This window comes from Oncorhynchus kisutch, unplaced genomic scaffold, assembly GCF_002021735.2.
Source record: "Oncorhynchus kisutch isolate 150728-3 unplaced genomic scaffold, Okis_V2 Okis01b-Okis20b_hom, whole genome shotgun sequence".
In the NCBI taxonomy this organism is placed as follows: Eukaryota; Metazoa; Chordata; class Actinopteri; order Salmoniformes; family Salmonidae; genus Oncorhynchus; species Oncorhynchus kisutch.
In genome coordinates this window covers 15,359,508-15,385,342 of record NW_022261978.1, presented here as the reverse complement: position 1 = coordinate 15,385,342, position 25,835 = coordinate 15,359,508, and the positions used below count along the sequence as shown (strand labels likewise).

The window sequence follows — 25,835 nt, the reverse complement described above, 5'->3', positions numbered from 1 at the left end:
CATTAATATTGGTATGGCCCAGAATATCCTCATTAATATTGGTATGGCCCAGAGTACCCTCATTAATATTGGTATGGCCCAGAATATCCTCATTAATATTGGTATGGCCCAGAATATCCTCATTAATATTGGTATGGCCCAGAGTACCCTCATTAATATTGGTATGGCCCAGAGTATCCTCATTAATATTGGTATGGCCCAGAATATCCTCATTAATATTGGTATAGCCCAGAATATCCTCATTAATATTGGTATGGCCCAGAGTATCCTCATTAATATTGGTATGGCCCAGAGTATCCTCATTAATATTGGTATGGCCCAGAGTATCCTCATTAATATTGGTATGGCCCAGAGTACTCTCATTAATATTGGTATGGCCCAGAATATCCTCATTAATATTGGTATGGCCCAGAGTATCCTCATTAATATTGGTATGGCCCAGAGTACTCTCATTAATTTTGGTATGGCCCAGAGTACCCTCATTAATATTGGTATGGCCCAGAGTACTCTCATTAATATTGGTATGGCCCAGAGTACCCTCATTAATATTGGTATGGCCCAGAATATCCTCATTAATATTGGTATGGCCCAGAGTATACTCATTAATATTGGTATGGCCCAGAGTATCCTCATTAATATTGGTATGGCCCAGAGTATCCTCATTAATATTGGTATGGCCCAGAGTATCCTCATTAATATTGGTATGGCCCAGAATATCCTCATTAATATTGGTATGGCCCAGAATATCCTCATTAATATTGGTATGGCCCAGAATATCCTCATTAATATTGGTATGGCCCAGAGTACCCTCATTAATATTGGTATGGCCCAGAGTACCCTCATTAATATTGGTATGGCCCAGAATATCCTCATCAATATTGGTATGGCCCAGAATATCCTCATTAATATTGGTATGGCCCAAAGTACCCTCATTAATATTGGTATGGCCCAGAGTATCCTCATTAATATTGGTATGGCCCAGAATATCCTCATTAATATTGGTATAGCCCAGAATATCCTCATTAATATTGGTATGGCCCAGAATATCCTCATTAATATTGGTATGGCCCAGAATATCCTCATTAATATTGGTATGGCCCAGAGTATCCTCATTAATATTGGTATGGCCCAGAGTATCCTCATTAATATTGGTATGGCCCAGAGTACTCTCATTAATATTGGTATGGCCCAGAATATCCTCATTAATATTGGTATGGCCCAGAGTATCCTCATTAATATTGGTATGGCCCAGAATAACCTCATTAATATTGGTATGGCCCAGAATATCCTCATTAATATTGGTATGGCCCAGAGTACCCTCATTAATATTGGTATGGCCCAGAGTATCCTCATTAATATTGGTATGGCCCAGAGTATCCTCATTAATATTGGTATGGCCCAGAATATCCTCATTAATATTGGTATGGCCCAGAGTATCCTCATTAATATTGGTATGGCCCAGAGTATCCTCATTAATATTGGTATGGCCCAGAGTATCCTCATTAATATTGGTATGGCCCAGAATATCCTCATTAATATTGGTATGGCCCAGAGTATCCTCATTAATATTGGTATGGCCCAGAGTATCCTCATTAATATTGGTATGGCCCAGAGTATCCTCATTAATATTGGTATGGCCCAGAATAACCTCATTAATATTGGTATGGCCCAGAATATCCTCATTAATATTGGTATGGCCCAGAGTATCCTCATTAATATTGGTATGGCCCAGAATATCCTCATTAATATTGGTATGGCCCAGAGTATCCTCATTAATATTGGTATGGCCCAGAGTATCCTCATTAATATTGGTATGGCCCAGAGTATCCTCATTAATATTGGTATGGCCCAGAATATCCTCATTAATATTGGTATGGCCCAGAGTATCCTCATTAATATTGGTATGGCCCAGAGTATCCTCATTAATATTGGTATGGCCCAGAGTATCCTCATTAATATTGGTATGGCCCAGAATAACCTCATTAATATTGGTATGGCCCAGAATATCCTCATTAATATTGGTATGGCCCAGAGTATCCTCATTAATATTGGTATGGCCCAGAATATCCTCATTAATATTGGTATGGCCCAGAATATCCTCATTAATATTGGTATGGCCCAGAATATCCTCATTAATATTGGTATGGCCCAGAGTACCCTCATTAATATTGGTATGGCCCAGAGTATCCTCATTAATATTGGTATGGCCCAGAATATCCTCATTAATATTGGTATGGCCCAGAATATCCTCATTAATATTGGTATGGCCCAGTGTACCCTCATTAATATTGGTATGGGCCAGAGTATCCTCATTAATATTGGTATGGCCCAGAGTACCCTCATTAATATTGGTATGGCCCAGAGTACCCTCATTAATATTGGTATGGCCCAGAATATCCTCATTAATATTGGTATGGCCCAGAGTACCCTCATTAATATTGGTATGGCCCAGAATATCCTCATTAATATTGGTATGGCCCAGAGTACCCTCATTAATATTGGTATGGCCCAGTGTACCCTCATTAATATTGGTATGGCCCAGAGTGTCTGGAAGACACATATCAAATGTCTCAAGACATGGCATGGAGTCTTCAACATGTGTCTTCAGACGTATTGGGTCATTGTGTCTCAAGACAAAGGTGGTGGCTCGGAATGGGTTCTTACTGGTTTGTGGTCAGGTAGCCAGTCACCAGACGGCAGTTTGCTGATCTCTGATGTCATCTTCTTACGATGGCCTGGTTTAGTTACACCGATTGCTGTCAGGTCCTACAAAAACAGACACACACACACACACACAAAAACAGACACACACACACACACACAAACAGACACACACACACAAAAACAGACACACACACACGCAAAAACAGACACACACACACACACACAGTTAACACACACTCATCCTCTCTCACACACCTCACTGATGTACATGAATAAACATTAGCTTTATGCAAATGAAGCGGTAAATAATAGTGATGCGTGATTGGCAGACAACTCAGAGTGGGTCAGAGGTCACAGAAACAGGAGGGTCATGATGACATCACCAGGTCAGGAGTCAGGAGGAGGCCACGCCCCCACAGATAGGACATACGGGATGCCAGGGTAGAGGTTGGGATGACACGTGGTGTAGGGGTCAGAGGTCATCTTACCTCGGGGGTCATGTGGCCTATGGTGTCTAGGTCATAGCCAGCGGTGAGGAGGTGAGTGGTGTAGAACTGCAGCTGACACTCAGTCAACCAGGTCACTACCGCCTCACTCTAGAACACAGAACACTCTCATTGTTCTAGAACATACACTCAGCTCTACACTGTAGAACATACACTCAGCTCTACACTGTAGAACACACACTCAGCTCTACACTGTAGAACACACACTCAGCTTTACACTGTAGAACACACACTCAGCTCTACACTGTAGAACACACACTCAGCTCTACACTGTAGAACACACACTCAGCTCTACACTGTAGAACACACACTCAGCTCTACACTGTAGAACACACACTCAGCTCTACACTGTAGAACACACACTCAGCTCTAGAGCACTGTAGAACGCACACTCAGCTCTAGAGCACTGTAGAACGCACACTCAACTCTACACTGTAGAACACACACTCAACTATAGAACACACATTTAGCTCTAGAACACTCTAGAACACATACTCAGCTCTAGAACACTGTGGAACACACACTCAGCTCTACACTGTAGAACAGACACTCAGCTCTACACTGTAGAACACACACTCAGCTCTACACTGTAGAACACACACTCAGCTCTAGAATACACACTCAGCTCTAGCACAATCTAGAACACACACAGCTCTACACTGTAGAACACACACTCAGCTCTAGAACACTGTAGAACACACACTCAGCTCTACACTGTAGAACATACACTCAGCTCTACATTGTAGAACACACACTCAGCTCTACACTGTAGAACACACACTCAGATCTAGAACACTGTAGAACACACACTCAGCTCTAGAACACACACTCAGCTCTAGAACAATCTAGAACACACACAGCTCTACACTGTAGAACACACACTCAGCTCTAGAACACTGTAGAACACACACTCATGTCTACACTGTAGAACACACACTCAGCTCTAGAACAATCTAGAACACACACTCAGCTCTAGAACACTATAGAACACACACAGCTCTACACTGTAGAACACACACTCTGCTCTAGAACACTGTAGAATACACACTCAGCTCTAGAACACTCTAGAACACACACTCAGCTCTAGAACACTGTAGAACACATACTCAGCTCTAGAACACTGTAGAACACACACTCAGCTCTACACTGTAGAACACACACTCAGCTCTACACTGTAGAACACACACTCAGCTCCACATTGTAGAACACACACTCAGCTCTACACTGTAGAACACACACTCAGCTCTACATTGTAGAACACACACTGAAGACTAGAACTATCAGCATTCTCAGAGCTCTTCAACCGAACACTCTCATCGTTCTAGAACACAGAATATTCTCCGAGCTCTAGAACATAGATACCAGAGTTCTAGAACAGGGTGGGGGAGGGAGGAGGGAGTCCAGAGGCTCTGTATGTCTCTGTGAGGTCAGGTGACACAGCTCAGCTCAGTGATTGGTTGTTAGGGTTAGACTGACATCCTTTACCCCCAGGGGGCAGTAGAGATGCCATCTAATCAGGGGGAGAACAACTGCCCCCTCTCGTTGAAGCCACGGAGGTTCAAGCCCGACCACAGTATTTGCAGGCCTTGTTAGTAGAAAACAGTATCCCCAATTATAGTGAACGGAAAAATGGCAATCTTCATTTAAAAAAATTATCACGGTACCAAATATTGCTTCTAATACACCAGAAGTATGTCCTTGAACCGATTATTAAGAAATTGTACACAGAATAAGTTGTAAGGGTAATTGTAGCTGCTAATGGCAGCTTGCAGTACCCTGGTCGGCCTTCAACTTGAGTTACTCAATGAGAGGGGTCAACACTGAGACAGCCTGCAACGTCACTCACTGAATGAGGACTAACTGCACATGTTCTGTATCCATGAGACTCTAGTTCAGGAAGTGAACCCTGGCCTTCAAATGCGTCACTGAGTCTTCCCATAGGAATGAATGGGGTCACATGATCGATGGCTTTGTCAATTCTTTTTACAGTCATTGCATCTAACTACATATTTCTGATGGGACGTTAAACGGGTGTCCTGACTCTCTGTTCTCTTATTGTTAGAGTAGGGGTGTTAACCACGGTGTCCTGACTCTCTTATTGTTAGAGTAGGGGTGTTAACCACGGTGTCCTGACTCTCTTATTGTTAGAGTAGGGGTGTTAACCACGGTGTCCTGACTCTCTTATTGTTAGAGTAGGGGTGTTAACCACGGTGTCCTGACTCTCTTATTGTTAGAGTAGGGGTGTTAACCACGGTGTCCTGACTCTCTTATTGTTAGAGTAGGGGTGTTAACCACGGTGTCCTGACTCTCTTATTGTTAGAGTAGGGGTGTTAACCGCGGTGTCCTGACTCTCTTATTGTTAGAGTAGGGGTGTTAACCACGGTGTCCTGACTCTCTTACTGTTAGAGTAGGGGTGTTAACCACGGTGTCCTGACTCTCTTATTGTTAGAGTAGGGGTGTTAACCACGGTGTCCTGACTCTCTTATTGTTAGAGTAGGGGTGTTAACCACGGTGTCCTGACTCTCTTATTGTTAGAGTAGGGGTGTTAACCACGGTGTCCTGACTCTCTTATTGTTAGAGTAGGGGTGTTAACCACGGTGTCCTGACTCTCTTATTGTTAGAGTAGGGGTGTTAACCACGGTGTCCTGACTCTCTTATTGTTAGAGTAGGGGTGTTAACCACGGTGTCCTGACTCTCTTATTGTTAGAGTAGGGGTGTTAACCACGGTGTCCTGACTCTCTTATTGTTAGAGTAGGGGTGTTAACCACGGTGTCCTGACTCTCTTATTGTTAGAGTAGGGGTGTTAACCACGGTGTCCTGACGAACAGCAACACATTCCAAGCCACTGAATGATGGAGGGAAGCTTCAGGAAGCAGAAACAATAAACTGAAACAGCAAAGAAATCTGTCTCTGGTGAGACAACACACACAAAAGCACACACACACACACACAAATGCACACACACACACACAAACAGGCACACACACGCTCATGCCCGAACACACACACAAACACACACACAGACCTCACCTTCACATCTGCCTCTGCCTTGCGATCAAAGGAGCGTTGTTCTTGAGGAGGACAACCAGATGGACTCTTAACAGCAGCTGAAAGAAACACAGACAGTCAGTCAGTCAGTCAGTCAGTCAGTCAGTTAGACAGTCAGTCAGTCAGTCAAAGGAGCGTTGTTCTTGAGGAGGACAACCAGATGGACTCTTAGCAGCAGCTGAAAGAAACACAGACAGTCAGTTAGACAGTCAGTCAGTCAGTCAGTTAGACAGTCAGTCAGTCAGTCAGTCAGACAGTCAGTCAGCTAGACAGTCAGTCAGACAGTCAGTCAGTTAGACAGTCAGTCAGACAGTCAGTCAGTCAGTCAGTCAGTCAGTCAGTCAGCTAGACAGTCAGTCAGTCAGTCAAAGGAGCGTTGTTCTTGAGGAGGACAACCAGATGGACTCTTAGCAGCAGCTAAAAGAAACACAGACAGTCAGTCAGTCAGTCAGTTAGACAGTCAGTCAGCTAGACAGTCAGTCAGTCAGTCAGTTAGACAGTCAGTCAGTCAGTCAGTCAGTTAGACAGTCAGTCAGTCAGTCAGTCAGTTAGACAGTCAGTCAGCTAGACAGTCAGTCAGACAGTCAGTCAGTTAGACAGTCAGTCAGCAAGACAGTCAGTCAGTCAGTCAAAGGAGCGTTGTTCTTGAGGAGGACAACCAGATGGACTCTTACCAGCAGCTAAAAGAAACACAGACAGTCAGTCAGTCAGTCAGTTAGACAGTCAGTCAGACAGTCAGTCAGTCAGCTAGACAGTCAGTCAGACAGTCAGTCAGTCAGTCAGTCAGTTAGACAGTCAGTCAGCTAGACAGTCAGTCAGTCAGTCAGTTAGACAGTCAGTCAGACAGTCAGTCAGTCAGTCAGTCAGTTAGACAGTCAGTCAGCTAGACAGTCAGTCAGTCAGTCAGTTAGACAGTCAGTCAGTCAGTCAGTCAGTTAGACAGTCAGTCAGTCAGTCAGTCAGTTAGACAGTCAGTCAGCTAGACAGTCAGTCAGTCAGTCAGTTAGACAGTCAGTCAGTCAGTCAGTTAGACAGTCAGTCAGTCAGACAGTCAGTCAGTTAGACAGTCAGTCAGTCAGTCAAAGGAGCGTTGTTCTTGAGGAGGACAACCAGATGGACTCTTAGCAGCAGCTAAAAGAAACACAGACAGTCAGTCAGTCAGTCAGTTAGACAGTCAGTCAGCTAGACAGTCAGACAGTCAGTCAGTCAGTCAGTTAGACAGTCAGTCAGTCAGTTAGACAGACAGTCAGTCAGTCAGTCAGTTAGACAGTCAGTCAGTCAGTCAGTCAGTCAGTCAGTTAGACAGACAGTCAGTCAGTCAGTCAGTTAGACAGTCAGTCAGTCAGTTAGACAGTCAGTCAGTTAGACAGTCAGTCAGTCAGTTAGACAGACAGTCAGTCAGTCAGTCAGTCAGTCAGTCAGTCAGTTAGACAGTCAGTCAGTCAGTCAGACAGTCAGTCAGTTAGACAGTCAGTCAGTCAGTCAGTTAGACAGTCAGTCATTCAGTCAGTTAGACAGTCAGTCAGCTAGACAGTCAGTCAGACAGTCAGTCAGTTAGACAGTCAGTCAGTCAGTCAAAGGAGCGTTGTTCTTGAGGAGGACAACCAGATGGACTCTTACCAGCAGCTAAAAGAAACACAGACAGTCAGTCAGTCAGTCAGTTAGACAGTCAGTCAGTTAGACAGTCAGTCAGTCAGTCAGTCAGTTAGACAGTCAGTCAGTCAGTCAGTCAGCTAGACAGACAGTCAGTCAGACAGTCAGTTAGACAGTCAGTCAGCTAGACAGTCAGTCAGACAGTCAGTCAGTTAGACAGTCAGTCAGTCAGTCAGTCAGCTAGACAGTCAGTCAGTTAGACAGTCAGTTAGACAGTCAGTCAGTCAGTTAGACAGTCAGTCAGCTAGACAGTCAGTCAGACAGTCAGTCAGTTAGACAGTCAGTCAGTCAGTCAAAGGAGCGTTGTTCTTGAGGAGGACAACCAGATGGACTCTTAGCAGCAGCTAAAAGAAACACAGACAGTCAGTCAGTCAGTCAGTTAGACAGTCAGTCAGCTAGACAGTCAGTCAGTCAGTCAGTTAGACAGTCAGTCAGTCAGTCAGTTAGACAGTCAGTCAGCTAGACAGTCAGTCAGTCAGTCAAAGGAGCGTTGTTCTTGAGGAGGACAACCAGATGGACTCTTAGCAGCAGCTAAAAGAAACACAGACAGTCAGTCAGTCAGTCAGTCAGTTAGACAGTCAGTCAGTCAGTCAGTTAGACAGTCAGTCAGTTAGACAGTCAGTCAGTTAGACAGTCAGTTAGACAGTCAGTCAGACAGTCAGTCAGCTAGACAGTCAGTCAGTTAGACAGTCAGTCAGTCAGTCAAAGGAGCGTTGTTCTTGAGGAGGACAACCAGATGGACTCTTACCAGCAGCTAAAAGAAACACAGACAGTCAGTCAGTCAGTCAGTTAGACAGTCAGTCAGTCAGTTAGACAGTCAGTCAGTCAGTCAGTCAGTCAGTCAGTCAGTTAGACAGTCAGTCAGTCAGTCAGTCAGTCAGCTAGACAGACAGTCAGTCAGACAGTCAGTCAGTTAGACAGTCAGTCAGTCAGTCAAAGGAGCGTTGTTCTTGAGGAGGACAACCAGATGGACTCTTAGCAGCAGCTAAAAGAAACACAGACAGTCAGTCAGTCAGTCAGTCAGTCAGTCAGCTAGACAGTCAGTCAGTCAGTCAGTCAGTTAGACAGTCAGTCAGTTAGACAGTCAGTCAGTTAGACAGTCAGTCAGTCAGTCAGTTAGACAGTCAGTCAGCTAGACAGTCAGTCAGACAGTCAGTCAGTTAGACAGTCAGTCAGTCAGTCAAAGGAGCGTTGTTCTTGAGGAGGACAACCAGATGGACTCTTAGCAGCAGCTAAAAGAAACACAGACAGTCAGTCAGTCAGTCAGTCAGTCAGTCAGTCAGCTAGACAGTCAGTCAGTCAGTCAGTCAGTTAGACAGTCAGTCAGTTAGACAGTCAGTCAGTTAGACAGTCAGTCAGTCAGTCAGTTAGACAGTCAGTCAGCTAGACAGTCAGTCAGTCAGTCAGTCAGTTAGACAGTCAGTCAGTCAGTCAGTCAGTCAGTTAGACAGTCAGTCAGCTAGACAGTCAGTCAGTTAGACAGTCAGTCAGTTAGACAGTCAGTCAGTCAGTCAGTCAGACAGTCAGTCAGTTAGACAGTCAGTCAGTCAGTCAAAGGAGCGTTGTTCTTGAGGAGGACAACCAGATGGACTCTTAGCAGCAGCTAAAAGAAACACAGACAGTCAGTCAGTCAGTCAGTTAGACAGTCAGTTAGACAGTCAGTTAGACAGTCAGTCAGTCAGTCAGTCAGTCAGTTAGACAGTCAGTCAGTTAGACAGTCAGTCAGCTAGACAGTCAGTCAGACAGTCAGTCAGTCAGACAGTCAGTCAGTCAGTCAAAGGAGCGTTGTTCTTGAGGAGGACAACCAGATGGACTCTTAGCAGCAGCTAAAAGAAACACAGTCAGTCAGTCAGTCAGTCAGTTAGACAGTCAGTCAGTTAGACAGTCAGTCAGTCAGTTAGACAGTCAGTCAGTCAGTCAGTTAGACAGTCAGTCAGCTAGACAGTCAGTCAGACAGTCAGTTAGACAGTCAGTCAGTTAGACAGTCAGTCAGCTAGACAGTCAGTCAGTTAGACAGTCAGTCAGTCAGTCAAAGGAGCGTTGTTCTTGAGGAGGACAACCAGATGGACTCTTAGCAGCAGCTAAAAGAAACACAGACAGTCAGTCAGTCAGTCAGTTAGACAGTCAGTCAGCTAGACAGTCAGTCAGACAGTCAGTCAGTTAGACAGTCAGTCAGTCAGTTAGACAGTCAGTTAGACAGTTAGACAGTCAGTCAGTTAGACAGTCAGTCAGTTAGACAGTCAGACAGTCAGTCAGTTAGACAGTCAGTCAGTTAGACAGTCAGTCAGTTAGACAGTTAGACAGTCAGTCAGTTAGACAGTCAGTCAGTTAGACAGTTAGACAGTCAGTCAGTTAGACAGTCAGTCAGCTAGACAGTCAGTCAGTCAGTCAAAGGAGCGTTGTTCTTGAGGAGGACAACCAGATGGACTCTTAGCAGCAGCTAAAAGAAACACAGACAGTCAGTCAGTCAGTCAGTTAGACAGTCAGTCAGTCAGTCAGACAGTCAGTCAGTTAGACAGTCAGTCAGCTAGACAGTCAGTCAGTCAGTCAGTCAGTCAGTTAGACAGTCAGTCAGACAGTCAGTCAGCTAGACAGTCAGTCAGTTAGACAGTCAGTTAGACAGTCAGTCAGTTAGACAGTCAGTCAGACAGTCAGTCAGCTAGACAGTCAGTCAGTTAGACAGTCAGTTAGACAGTCAGACAGTCAGTTAGACAGTCAGTCAGACAGTCAGTTAGACAGTCAGTCAGACAGTCAGTCAGTTAGACAGTCAGTCAGACAGTCAGTCAGCTAGACAGTCAGTCAGTTAGACAGTCAGTTAGACAGTCAGACAGTCAGTTAGACAGTCAGTCAGTCAGTCAGTTAGACAGTCAGTCAGTCAGTCAGTTAGACAGTTAGACAGTCAGTCAGTTAGACAGTCAGTCAGTCAGTCAGTTAGACAGTTAGACAGTCAGTCAGTTAGACAGTCAGTCAGTCAGTCAGTTAGACAGTCAGTCAGTCAGTCAGTTAGACAGTTAGACAGTCAGTCAGTTAGACAGTCAGTCAGTCAGTCAGTTAGACAGTTAGACAGTCAGTCAGTTAGACAGTTAGACAGTCAGTCAGTTAGACAGTTAGACAGTTAGACAGTCAGTCAGTTAGACAGTCAGTCAGTCAGTTAGACAGTCAGTCGGTCAGTCAGTCAGTTAGACAGTCAGTCAGTCAGTCAGTTAGACAGTCAGTCAGTTAGACAGTCAGTCAGTTAGACAGTCAGTCAGTCAGTTAGACAGTCAGTCAGTCAGTCAGTCAGTTAGACAGTTAGACAGTCAGTCAGTTAGACAGTCAGTCAGTCAGTCAGTTAGACAGTCAGTCAGTCAGTCAGTTAGACAGTTAGACAGTCAGTCAGTTAGACAGTCAGTCAGTCAGTCAGTTAGACAGTTAGACAGTCAGTCAGTTAGACAGTTAGACAGTCAGTCAGTTAGACAGTTAGACAGTTAGACAGTCAGTCAGTTAGACAGTCAGTCAGTCAGTTAGACAGTCAGTCGGTCAGTCAGTCAGTTAGACAGTCAGTCAGTCAGTCAGTTAGACAGTCAGTCAGTTAGACAGTCAGTCAGTTAGACAGTCAGTCAGTCAGTTAGACAGTCAGTCAGTCAGTCAGTCAGTTAGACAGTCAGTCAGTCAGTCAGTTAGACAGTCAGTCAGCTAGACAGTCAGTCAGACAGTCAGACAGTCAGTCAGTCAGTTAGACAGTCAGTCAGTCAGTCAGTTAGACAGTTAGACAGTCAGTCAGTTAGACAGTCAGTCAGTTAGACAGTTAGACAGTCAGTCAGTTAGACAGTTAGACAGTCAGTCAGTTAGACAGTTAGACAGTTAGACAGTCAGTCAGTTAGACAGTCAGTCAGTCAGTTAGACAGTCAGTCAGTCAGTCAGTCAGTTAGACAGTCAGTCAGTCAGTCAGTTAGACAGTCAGTCAGCTAGACAGTCAGTCAGACAGTCAGTCAGCTAGACAGTCAGTCAGTCAGTCAGTTAGACAGTCAGTCAGTCAGTCAGTCAGTCAGTCAGTTAGACAGTCAGTCAGTTAGACAGTCAGTTAGACAGTCAGTCAGTTAGACAGTCAGTCAGTCAGTCAGTCAAAGGAGCGTTGTTCTTGAGGAGGACAACCAGATGGACTCTTAGCAGCAGCTAAAAGAAACACAGACAGTCAGTCAGTTAGACAGTCAGTCAGTCAGTCAGTCAGTTAGACAGTCAGTCAGTTAGACAGTCAGTCAGTTAGACAGTCAGTCAGACAGTCAGTCAATCAGTCAGTCAGTCAGTCAGTTAGACAGTCAGACAGTCAGTCAGTCAGTTAGACAGTCAGTTAGACAGTCAGACAGTCAGTCGGTCAGTTAGACAGTCAGTTAGACAGTCAGTCAGTTAGGCAGTCAGTCAGTCAGTTAGACAGTCAGTCAGTTAGTCAGTCAGTCAGTCAGTCAGTCAGTCAGTCAGTTAGACAGTCAGTCAGTCAGACAGTCAGTCAGTCAGTTAGACAGTCAGTCAGTCAGTCAGTCAGTCAGTCAGACAGTCAGTCAGTCAGTTAGACAGTCAGTCAGTCAGTTAGACAGTCAGTCAGAAAGTCAGTCAGTCAGTTAGACAGTCAGTTAGTCCATCAGTTAAACAGTCAGTCAGTTAGACAGTCAGTCAGTCAGTTAGACAGTCAGTCAGTCAGTTAGACAGTCAGTCAGTCAGTCAGTTAGACGGTCAGTCAGTCAGTTAGACAGTCAGTCAGAAAGTCAGTCAGTCAGTTAGACAGTCAGTTAGTCCGTCAGTTAAACAGTCAGTCAGTCAGTTAGATAGTCAGTCAGTCAGTTAGACAGTCAGTCAGTCAGTTAGACAGTCAGTCAGTCAGTCAATCAGTCAGTTAGACAGTCAGTTAGTCAGTTAGACAGTCAGTCAGTTAGACAGTCAGTCAGTCAGTTAGACAGTCAGTCAGTTAGTTAGTTAGTCAGTCAGTTAGCAAGTCAGTCAGTCAGTCGGTTAGAAAGTCAGTCAGTCAGTCAGTCAGTTAGAAAGTCAGTCAGTTTGTTAGAAAGTCAGTCAGTCAGTTAGAAAGTCAGTCAGTTTGTTAGAAAGTCAGTCAGTTTGTTAGAAAGTCAGTCAGTTTGTTAGAAAGTCAGTCAGTCAGTTAGAAAGTCAGTCAATCAGTCAGTTAGAAAGTCAGTCAGTCAGTTAGAAAGTCAGTCAGTCAGTTAGAACGTCAGTCAGTCAGTTAGAAAGTCAGTCAGTCAGTCAGTCAGTCAGTTAGAAAGTCAGTCAGTCAGTTAGAAAGTCAGTCAGTCAGTTAGAAAGTCAGTCAGTTAGAAAGTCAGTCAGTTAGATAGACAGTCAGTCAGCAGCAGCAGCTAAGTCAGTCAGTCATTCAGTCATTCAGTCAGTCAGTTAGAAAGTCAGTCAGTTAGACAGTCAGTCAGCAGCAGCAGCTAAGTCAGTCAGTCATTCAGTCAGTCATTCAGTCAGTTAGTTAGAAAATCAGTCAGTCAGTTAGAAAGTCAGTCAGTCAGTCATTTAGTCAGTCAGTCAGTCAGTCAGTCAGTTAGAAAGTCCGTCAGTCAGTTAGAAAGTCAGTCAGTCAGTCAGTTAGAAAGTCAGTCAGTCAGTAGAAAGTCAGTCAGAAAGTCAGTCAGTTAGTTAGAAAGTCAGTCAGTCAGTCAGTCAGTAGAAAGTCAGTCAGTTAGAAAGTCAGTCAGTCAGTTAGTTAGAAAGTCAGCCAGTCAGTCAGTCAGTAGAAAGTCAGTCAGTTAGAAAGTCAGTCAGTCAGTTAGTTAGAAAGTCAGTCAGTCAGTCAGTCAGTTAGACAGTCAGTCAGACAGTCAGTCAGCTAGACAGTCAGTCAGTTAGACAGTCAGTTAGACAGTCAGTCAGTTAGACAGTCAGTCAGACAGTCAGTCAGCTAGACAGTCAGTCAGTTAGACAGTCAGTTAGACAGTCAGACAGTCAGTTAGACAGTCAGTCAGACAGTCAGTTAGACAGTCAGTCAGACAGTCAGTCAGTTAGACAGTCAGTCAGACAGTCAGTCAGCTAGACAGTCAGTCAGTTAGACAGTCAGACAGTCAGTCAGTCAGTCAGTTAGACAGTCAGTAGACAGTCAGTCAGTTAGACAGTCAGTCAGTTAGACAGTTAGACAGTCAGTCAGTTAGACAGTCAGACAGTCAGTCAGTTAGACAGTTAGACAGTTAGACAGTCAGTCAGTTAGACAGTCAGTCAGTCAGTTAGACAGTCAGTCAGTCAGTCAGTCAGTCAGTTAGACAGTCAGTCAGTCAGTCAGTTAGACAGTCAGTCAGTTAGACAGTCAGTCAGACAGTCAGTCAGCTAGACAGTCAGTCAGTCAGTCAGTTAGACAGTCAGTCAGTCAGTCAGTCAGTCAGTCAGTTAGACAGTCAGTCAGTTAGACAGTCAGTTAGACAGTCAGTCAGTTAGACAGTCAGTCAGTCAGTCAAAGGAGCGTTGTTCTTGAGGAGGACAACCAGATGGACTCTTAGCAGCAGCTAAAAGAAACACAGACAGTCAGTCAGTTAGACAGTCAGTTAGTCAGTCAGTCAGTTAGACAGTCAGTCAGTTAGACAGTCAGTCAGTTAGACAGTCAGTCAGACAGTCAGTCAATCAGTAAGTCAGTCAGTCAGTTAGACAGTCAGACAGTCAGTCAGTCAGTTAGACAGTCAGTTAGACAGTCAGACAGTCAGTCGGTCAGTTAGACAGTCAGTTAGACAGTCAGTCAGTTAGGCAGTCAGTCAGTCAGTTAGACAGTCAGTCAGTTAGTCAGTCAGTCAGTCAGTCAGTCAGTCAGTCAGTTAGACAGTCAGTCAGTCAGACAGTCAGTCAGTCAGTTAGACAGTCAGTCAGTCAGTCAGTCAGTCAGACAGTCAGTCAGTCAGTTAGACAGTCAGTCAGTCAGTCAGTTAGACAGTCAGTCAGTCAGTCAGTTAGACAGTCAGTCAGTCAGTCAGTTAGACAGTCAGTTAGACAGTCAGTCAGTCAGTCAGTTAGACAGTCAGTCAGTCAGTTAGACAGTCAGTCAGAAAGTCAGTCAGTCAGTTAGACAGTCAGTTAGTCCATCAGTTAAACAGTCAGTCAGTTAGACAGTCAGTCAGTCAGTCAGTTAGACAGTCAGTCAGTCAGTTAGACAGTCAGTCAGTCAGTTAGACGGTCAGTCAGTCAGTTAGACAGTCAGTCAGAAAGTCAGTCAGTCAGTTAGACAGTCAGTTAGTCCGTCAGTTAAACAGTCAGTCAGTCAGTTAGATAGTCAGTCAGTCAGTTAGACAGTCAGTCAGTCAGTTAGACAGTCAGTCAGTCAGTCAATCAGTCAGTTAGACAGTCAGTTAGTCAGTTAGACAGTCAGTCAGTTAGACAGTCAGTCAGTCAGTTAGACAGTCAGTCAGTTAGTTAGTTAGTCAGTCAGTTAGCAAGTCAGTCAGTCAGTCGGTTAGAAAGTCAGTCAGTCAGTCAGTCAGTTAGAAAGTCAGTCAGTTTGTTAGAAAGTCAGTCAGTCAGTTAGAAAGTCAGTCAGTTTGTTAGAAAGTCAGTCAGTTTGTTAGAAAGTCAGTCAGTTTGTTAGAAAGTCAGTCAGTCAGTTAGAAAGTCAGTCAATCAGTCAGTTAGAAAGTCAATCAGTCAGTTAGAAAGTCAGTCAGTCAGTTAGAACGTCAGTCAGTCAGTTAGAAAGTCAGTCAGTCAGTCAGTCAGTCAGTTAGAAAGTCAGTCAGTCAGTTAGAAAGTCAGTCAGTCAGTTAGAAAGTCAGTCAGTTAGAAAGTCAGTCAGTTAGACAGTCAGTCAGCAGCAGCAGCTAAGTCAGTCAGTCATTCAGTCATTCAGTCAGTCAGTTAGAAAGTCAGTCAGTTAGACAGTCAGTCAGCAGCAGCAGCTAAGTCAGTCAGTCATTCAGTCAGTCATTCAGTCAGTCAGTTAGAAAGTCCGTCAGTCGGTTAGAAAGTCAGTCAGTCAGTCAGTTAGAAAGTCAGTTAGAAAGTCAGTCAGTCAGTCAGTTAGTTAGAAAATCAGTCAGTCAGTTAGAAAGTCAGTCAGTTAGAAAGTCAGTCAGTCAGTCATTTAGTCAGTCAGTCAGTCAGTCAGTCAGTTAGAAAGTCCGTCAGTCAGTTAGAAAGTCAGTCAGTCAGTCAGTTAGAAAGTCAGTCAGTCAGTAGAAAGTCAGTCAGAAAGTCAGTCAGTTAGTTAGAAAGTCAGTCAGTCAGTCAGTCAGTAGAAAGTCAGTCAGTTAGAAAGTCAGTCAGTCAGTTAGTTAGAAAGTCAGCCAGTCAGTCAGTCAGTAGAAAGTCAGTCAGTTAGAAAGTCAGTCAGTCAGTTAGTTAGAAAGTCAGTCAGTCAGTTAGTTAGTTAGAAAGTCAGTTAGTTAGAAAGTCAGTCAGTCAGTCAGTTAGTTAGAAAGTCAGTCAGTCAGTCAGTCAGTAGAAAGTCAGTCAGTTAGAAAGTCAGTCAGTCAGTCAGTTAGAAAGTCAGTCAGTCAGTTAGTTAGAAAGTCAGTCAGTCAGACACAGGGTTGCCATGTATGCGGTTTACCTGTAAAATTGGGCTACTTTGAAAACGGTGTTGCGGGTAAAAATGTATTGGTTGCAGGCTTTCAAGCTACTTCTAAATGACATCTGCTAAACACATGTATGACAAATAAGATTAGATTAGATTTTATAAATATAAAGAGCCTATAACATCAGTTTATTGTTGTTGTAGCCTTGTGTTATTATGCATTCATATTCAGTCAGCCAGCCAGCCAGTCAGTTAGTCAGTCAGTTAGAAAGTCAGACAGTCAGACAGTTAGCCAGCCAGTCAGTTAACCAGCCAGTCAGTCAGTTAGTCAGTCAGTCAGTCAGCCAGCCAGTCAGTCAATTAGTTAGCCAGTCAGCCAGCCAGCCAGTCAGTTAGTCAGTCAGTCAGCCAGCCAGTCAGTCAATTAGTTAGCCAGTCAGTCAGCCAGCCAGCCAGTCAGTTAGTCAGTCAGCCAGCCAGCCAGCCAGTCAGTTAGTCAGACAGTTAGTCAGCCAGCAGGCCAGTCAGATAGTCAGACAGTTAGATAGTCAGACAGTTAGAAAGTCAGACAGTCCTGCTACTGCTGCCTAATATTACAGTAATATTATTCTGGGTACCTGCTGCCTGCTCCACAGACCTGGACTGGTCCTGTTACTATTATTATAGTTGTTATTAATATTACAGGAATATTATTCTGGGTACCTGCTGCCTGCTCCACAGACCTGGACTGGTCCTGTTACTATTATTATAGTTGTTATTAATATTACAGTAATATTATTCTGGGTACCTGCTGCCTGCTCCACAGACCTGGACTGGTCCTGTTACTATTATTATAGTTGTTATTAATATTACAGTAATATTATTCTGGGTACCTGCTGCCTGCTCCACAGACCTGGACTGGTCCTGTTACTATTATTATAGTTGTTATTAATATTACAGTAATATTATTCTGGGTACCTGCTGCCTGCTCCACAGACCTGGACTGGTCCTGTTACTATTATTATAGTTGTTATTAATATTACAGTAATATTATTCTGGGTACCTGCTGCCTGCTCCACAGACCTGGACTGGTCCTGTTACTATTATTATAGTTGTTATTAATATTACAGTAATATTATTCTGGGTACCTGCTGCCTGCTCCACAGACCTGGACTGGTCCTGTTACTATTATTATAGTTGTTATTAATATTACAGTAATATTATTCTGGGTACCTGCTGCCTGCTCCACAGACCTGGACTGGTCCTGTTACTATTATTATAGTTGTTATTAATATTACAGTAATATTATTCTGGGTACCTGCTGCCTGCTCCACAGACTTGGACTGGTCCTGTTACTATTATTATAGTTGTTATTAATATTACAGTAATATTATTATGGGTACCTGCTGCCTGCTCCACAGACCTGGACTGGTCCTTTTACTATTATTATAGTTGTTATTAATATTACAGTAATATTATTCTGGGTACCTGCTGCCTGCTCCACAGACCTGGACTGGTCCTGTTACTATTATTATAGTTGTTATTAATATTACAGTAATATTATTCTGGGTACCTGCTGCCTGCTCCACAGACCTGGACTGGTCCTGTTACTATTATTATAGTTGTTATTAATATTACAGTAATATTATTCTGGGTACCTGCTGCCTGCTCCACAGACCTGGACTGGTCCTGTTACTATTATTATAGTTGTTATTAATATTACAGTAATATTATTCTGGGTACCTGCTGCCTGCTCCACAGACCTGGACTGGTCCTGTTACTATTATTATAGTTGTTATTAATATTACAGTAATATTATTCTGGGTACCTGCTGCCTGCTCCACAGACCTGGACTGGTCCTGTTACTATTATTATAGTTGTTATTAATATTACAGCAATATTATTCTGGGTACCTGCTGCCTGCTCCACAGACCTGGACTGGTCCTGTTACTATTATTATAGTTGTTATTAATATTACAGTAATATTATTCTGGGTACCTGCTGCCTGCTCCACAGACCTGGACTGGTCCTGTTACTATTATTATAGTTGTTATTAATATTACAGTAATATTATTCTGGGTACCTGCTGCCTGCTCCACAGACCTGGACTGGTCCTGTTACTATTATTATAGTTGTTATTAATATGACAGTAATATTATTCTGGGTACCTGCTGCCTGCTCCACAGACCTGGACTGGTCCTGTTACTATTATTATAGTTGTTATTAATATGACAGTAATATTATTCTGGGTACCTGCTGCCTGCTCCACAGACCTGGACTGGTCCTGTTACTATTATTATAGTTGTTATTAATATTACAGTAATATTATTCTGGGTACCTGCTGCCTGCTCCACAGACCTGGACTGGTCCTGTTACTATTATTATAGTTGTTATTAATATTACAGTAATATTATTCTTGGTACCTGCTGCCTGCTCCACAGACCTGGACTGGTCCTGTTACTATTATTATAGTTGTTATTAATATTACAGTAATATTATTCTGGGTACCTGCTGCCTGCTCCACAGACCTGGACTGGTCCTGTTACTATTATTATAGTTGTTATTAATATTACAGTAATATTATTCTGGGTACCTGCTGCCTGCTCCACAGACCTGGACTGGTCCTGTTACTATTATTATAGTTGTTATTAATATTACAGTAATATTATTCTGGGTACCTGCTGCCTGCTCCACAGACCTGGACTGGTCCTGTTACTATTATTATAGTTGTTATTAATATTACAGTAATATTATTCTGGGTACCTGCTGCCTGCTCCACAGACCTGGACTGGTCCTGTTACTATTATTATAGTTGTTATTAATATTACAGTAATATTATTCTGGGTACCTGCTGCCTGCTCCACAGACCTGGACTGGTCCTGTTACTATTATTATAGTTGTTATTAATATTACAGTAATATTATTCTGGGTACCTGCTGCCTGCTCCACAGACCTGGAATGGTCCTGTTACTATTATTATAGTTGTTATTAATATTACAGTAATATTATTCTGGGTACCTGCTGCCTGCTCCACAGACCTGGACTGGTCCTGTTACTATTATTATAGTTGTTATTAATATTACAGTAATATTATTCTGGGTACCTGCTGCCTGCTCCACAGACCTGGACTGGTCCTGTTACTATTATTATAGTTGTTATTAATATTACAGTAATATTATTCTGGGTACCTGCTGCCTGCTCCACAGACCTGGACTGGTCCTGTTACTATTATTATAGTTGTTATTAATATTACAGTAATATTATTCTGGGTACCTGCTGCCTGCTCCACAGACCTGGACTGTTCCTGTTACTATTATTATAGTTGTTATTAATATTACAGTAATATTATTCTGGGTACCTGCTGCCTGCTCCACAGACCTGGACTGGTCCTGTTACTATTATTATAGTTGTTATTAATATTACAGTAATATTATTCTGGGTACCTGCTGCCTGCTCCACAGACCTGGACTGGTCCTGTTACTATTATTATAGTTGTTATTAATATTACAGTAATATTATTCTGGGTACCTGCTGCCTGCTCCACAGACCTGGACTGGTCCTGTTACTATTATTATAGTTGTTATTAATATTACAGTAATATTATTCTGGGTACCTGCTGCCTGCTCCACAGACCTGGACTGGTCCTGTTACTATTATTATAGTTGTTATTAATATTACAGTAATATTATTCTGGGTACCTGCTGCCTGCTCCACAGACCTGGACTGGTCCTGTTACTATTATTATAGTTGTTATTAATATTACAGTAATATTATTCTGGGTACCTGCTGCCTGCTCCACAGACCTGGACTGGTCCTGTTACTATTATTATAGTTGTTATTAATATTACAGTAATATTATTCTGGGTACCTGCTGCCTGCTCCACAGACCTGGACTGTTCCTGTTACTATTATTATAGTTGTTATTAATATTACAGTAATATTATTCTGGGTACCTGCTGCCTGCTCCACAGACCTGGACTGGTCCTGTTACTATTATTATAGTTGTTATTAATATTACAGTAATATTATTCTGGGTACCTGCTGCCTGCTCCACAGACCTGGACTGGTCCTGTTACTATTATTATAGTTGTTATTAATATTACAGTAATATTATTCTGGGTACCTGCTGCCTGCTCCACAGACCTGGACTGGTCCTGTTACTATTATTATAGTTGTTATTAATATTACAGTAATATTATTCTGGGTACCTGCTGCCTGCTCCACAGACCTGGACTGGTCCTGTTACTATTATTATAGTTGTTATTAATATTACAGTAATATTATTCTGGGTACCTGCTGCCTGCTCCACAGACCTGGACTGGTCCTGTTACTATTATTATAGTTGTTATTAATATTACAGTAATATTATTCTGGGTACCTGCTGCCTGCTCCACAGACCTGGACTGGTCCTGTTACTATTATTATAGTTGTTATTAATATTACAGTAATATTATTCTGGGTACCTGCTGCCTGCTCCACAGACCTGGACTGGTCCTGTTACTATTATTATAGTTGTTATTAATATTACAGTAATATTATTCTGGGTACCTGCTGCCTGCTCCACAGACCTGGACTGGTCCTGTTACTATTATTATAGTTGTTATTAATATTACAGTAATATTATTCTGGGTACCTGCTGCCTGCTCCACAGACCTGGACTGGTCCTGTTACTATTATTATAGTTGTTATTAATATTACAGTAATATTATTCTGGGTACCTGCTGCCTGCTCCACAGACCTGGACTGGTCCTGTTACTATTATTATAGTTGTTATTAATATGACAGTAATATTATTCTGGGTACCTGCTGCCTGCTCCACAGACCTGGACTGGTCCTGTTACTATTATTATAGTTGTTATTAATATTACAGTAATATTATTCTGGGTACCTGCTGCCTGCTCCACAGACCTGGACTGGTCCTGTTACTATTATTATAGTTGTTATTAATATTACAGTAATATTATTCTGGGTACCTGCTGCCTGCTCCACAGACCTGGACTGGTCCTGTTACTATTATTATAGTTGTTATTAATATTACAGTAATATTATTCTGGGTACCTGCTGCCTGCTCCACAGACCTGGACTGGTCCTGTTACTATTATTATAGTTGTTATTAATATTACAGTAATATTATTCTGGGTACCTGCTGCCTGCTCCACAGACCTGGACTGGTCCTGTTACTATTATTATAGTTGTTATTAATATTACAGTAATATTATTCTGGGTACCTGCTGCCTGCTCCACAGACCTGGACTGGTCCTGTTACTATTATTATAGTTGTTATTAATATTACAGTAATATTATTCTGGGTACCTGCTGCCTGCTCCACAGACCTGGACTGGTCCTGTTACTATTATTATAGTTGTTATTAATATTACAGTAATATTATTCTGGGTACCTGCTGCCTGCTCCACAGACCTGGACTGGTCCTGTTACTATTATTATAGTTGTTATTAATATTACAGTAATATTATTCTGGGTACCTGCTGCCTGCTCCACAGACCTGGACTGGTCCTGTTACTATTATTATAGTTGTTATTAATATTACAGTAATATTATTCTGGGTACCTGCTGCCTGCTCCACAGACCTGGACTGGTCCTGTTACTATTATTATAGTTGTTATTAATATTACAGTAATATTATTCTGGGTACCTGCTGCCTGCTCCACAGACCTGGACTGGTCCTGTTACTATTATTATAGTTGTTATTAATATTACAGTAATATTATTCTGGGTACCTGCTGCCTGCTCCACAGACCTGGACTGGTCCTGTTACTATTATTATAGTTGTTATTAATATTACAGTAATATTATTCTGGGTACCTGCTGCCTGCTCCACAGACCTGGACTGGTCCTGTTACTATTATTATAGTTGTTATTAATATTACAGTAATATTATTCTGGGTACCTGCTGCCTGCTCCACAGACCTGGACTGGTCCTGTTACTATTATTATAGTTGTTATTAATATTACAGTAATATTATTCTGGGTACCTGCTGCCTGCTCCACAGACCTGGACTGGTCCTGTTACTATTATTATAGTTGTTATTAATATTACAGTAATATTATTCTGGGTACCTGCTGCCTGCTCCACAGACCTGGACTGGTCCTGTTACTATTATTATAGTTGTTATTAATATTACAGTAATATTATTCTGGGTACCTGCTGCCTGCTCCACAGACCTGGACTGGTCCTGTTACTATTATTATAGTTGTTATTAATATTACAGTAATATTATTCTGGGTACCTGCTGCCTGCTCCACAGACCTGGACTGGTCCTGTTACTATTATTATAGTTGTTATTAATATTACAGTAATATTATTCTGGGTACCTGCTGCCTGCTCCACAGACCTGGACTGGTCCTGTTACTATTATTATAGTTGTTATTAATATTACAGTAATATTATTCTGGGTACCTGCTGCCTGCTCCACAGACCTGGACTGGTCCTGTTACTATTATTATAGTTGTTATTAATATTACAGTAATATTATTCTGGGTACCTGCTGCCTGCTCCACAGACCTGGACTGGTCCTGTTACTATTATTATAGTTGTTATTAATATTACAGTAATATTATTCTGGGTACCTGCTGCCTGCTCCACAGACCTGGACTGGTCCTGTTACTATTATTATAGTTGTTATTAATATTACAGTAATATTATTCTGGGTACCTGCTGCCTGCTCCACAGACCTGGACTGGTCCTGTTACTATTATTATAGTTGTTATTAATATTACAGTAATATTATTCTGGGTACCTGCTGCCTGCTCCACAGACCTGGACTGGTCCTGTTACTATTATTATAGTTGTTATTAATATTACAGTAATATTATTCTGGGTACCTGCTGCCTGCTCCACAGACCTGGACTGGTCCTGTTACTATTATTATAGTTGTTATTAATATTACAGTAATATTATTCTGGGTACCTGCTGCCTGCTCCACAGACCTGGACTGGTCCTGTTACTATTATTATAGTTGTTATTAATATTACAGTAATATTATTCTGGGTACCTGCTGCCTGCTCCACAGACCTGGACTGGTCCTGTTACTATTATTATAGTTGTTATTAATATTACAGTAATATTATTCTGGGTACCTGCTGCCTGCTCCACAGACCTGGACTGGTCCTGTTACTATTATTATAGTTGTTATTAATATTACAGTAATATTATTCTGGGTACCTGCTGCCTGCTCCACAGACCTGGACTGGTCCTGTTACTATTATTATAGTTGTTATTAATATTACAGTAATATTATTCTGGGTACCTGCTGCCTGCTCCACAGACCTGGACTGGTCCTGTTACTATTATTATAGTTGTTATTAATATTACAGTAATATTATTCTGGGTACCTGCTGCCTGCTCCACAGACCTGGACTGGTCCTGTTACTATTATTATAGTTGTTATTAATATTACAGTAATATTATTCTGGGTACCTGCTGCCTGCTCCACAGACCTGGACTGGTCCTGTTACTATTATTATAGTTGTTATTAATATTACAGTAATATTATTCTGGGTACCTGCTGCCTGCTCCACAGACCTGGACTGGTCCTGTTACTATTATTATAGTTGTTATTAATATTACAGTAATATTATTCTGGGTACCTGCTGCCTGCTCCACAGACCTGGACTGGTCCTGTTACTATTATTATAGTTGTTATTAATATTACAGTAATATTATTCTGGGTACCTGCTGCCTGCTCCACAGACCTGGACTGGTCCTGTTACTATTATTATAGTTGTTATTAATATTACAGTAATATTATTCTGGGTACCTGCTGCCTGCTCCACAGACCTGGACTGGTCCTGTTACTATTATTATAGTTGTTATTAATATTACAGTAATATTATTCTGGGTACCTGCTGCCTGCTCCACAGACCTGGACTGGTCCTGTTACTATTATTATAGTTGTTATTAATATTACAGTAATATTATTCTGGGTACCTGCTGCCTGCTCCACAGACCTGGACTGGTCCTGTTACTATTATTATAGTTGTTATTAATATTACAGTAATATTATTCTGGGTACCTGCTGCCTGCTCCACAGACCTGGACTGGTCCTGTTACTATTATTATAGTTGTTATTAATATTACAGTAATATTATTCTGGGTACCTGCTGCCTGCTCCACAGACCTGGACTGGTCCTGTTACTATTATTATAGTTGTTATTAATATTACAGTAATATTATTCTGGGTACCTGCTGCCTGCTCCACAGACCTGGACTGGTCCTGTTACTATTATTATAGTTGTTATTAATATTACAGTAATATTATTCTGGGTACCTGCTGCCTGCTCCACAGACCTGGACTGGTCCTGTTACTATTATTATAGTTGTTATTAATATTACAGTAATATTATTCTGGGTACCTGCTGCCTGCTCCACAGACCTGGACTGGTCCTGTTACTATTATTATAGTTGTTATTAATATTACAGTAATATTATTCTGGGTACCTGCTGCCTGCTCCACAGACCTGGACTGGTCCTGTTACTATTATTATAGTTGTTATTAATATTACAGTAATATTATTCTGGGTACCTGCTGCCTGCTCCACAGACCTGGACTGGTCCTGTTACTATTATTATAGTTGTTATTAATATTACAGTAATATTATTCTGGGTACCTGCTGCCTGCTCCACAGACCTGGACTGGTCCTGTTACTATTATTATAGTTGTTATTAATATTACAGTAATATTATTCTGGGTACCTGCTGCCTGCTCCACAGACCTGGACTGGTCCTGTTACTATTATTATAGTTGTTATTAATATTACAGTAATATTATTCTGGGTACCTGCTGCCTGCTCCACAGACCTGGACTGGTCCTGTTACTATTATTATAGTTGTTATTAATATTACAGTAATATTATTCTGGGTACCTGCTGCCTGCTCCACAGACCTGGACTGGTCCTGTTACTATTATTATAGTTGTTATTAATATTACAGTAATATTATTCTGGGTACCTGCTGCCTGCTCCACAGACCTGGACTGGTCCTGTTACTATTATTATAGTTGTTATTAATATTACAGTAATATTATTCTGGGTACCTGCTGCCTGCTCCACAGACCTGGACTGGTCCTGTTACTATTATTATAGTTGTTATTAATATTACAGTAATATTATTCTGGGTACCTGCTGCCTGCTCCACAGACCTGGACTGGTCCTGTTACTATTATTATAGTTGTTATTAATATTACAGTAATATTATTCTGGGTACCTGCTGCCTGCTCCACAGACCTGGACTGGTCCTGTTACTATTATTATAGTTGTTATTAATATTACAGTAATATTATTCTGGGTACCTGCTGCCTGCTCCACAGACCTGGACTGGTCCTGTTACTATTATTATAGTTGTTATTAATATTACAGTAATATTATTCTGGGTACCTGCTGCCTGCTCCACAGACCTGGACTGGTCCTGTTACTATTATTATAGTTGTTATTAATATTACAGTAATATTATTCTGGGTACCTGCTGCCTGCTCCACAGACCT

The 25,835-nt window shown here is 42.0% G+C and overlaps 1 protein-coding gene across 1 annotated transcript in view; it reads right to left on the bottom strand.

The window, feature by feature from the left end:
- Positions 1–2,628: 2,628 nt before the first annotated feature.
- Positions 2,629–25,835, bottom strand: part of LOC116358854 (caskin-1) — a 155,843-nt gene continuing 132,636 nt past the window's right edge. Inside the window, exons 12-15 of the mRNA XM_031811100.1 lie at positions 6,893–6,898; positions 6,201–6,277; positions 3,153–3,260; positions 2,629–2,766 (exon numbers count right to left, since the gene is read on the bottom strand). Coding sequence (XP_031666960.1) covers positions 2,629–2,766; positions 3,153–3,260; positions 6,201–6,277; positions 6,893–6,898 — 329 coding nt within the window. The remainder of the gene's footprint in view (positions 2,767–3,152; positions 3,261–6,200; positions 6,278–6,892; positions 6,899–25,835) is intronic.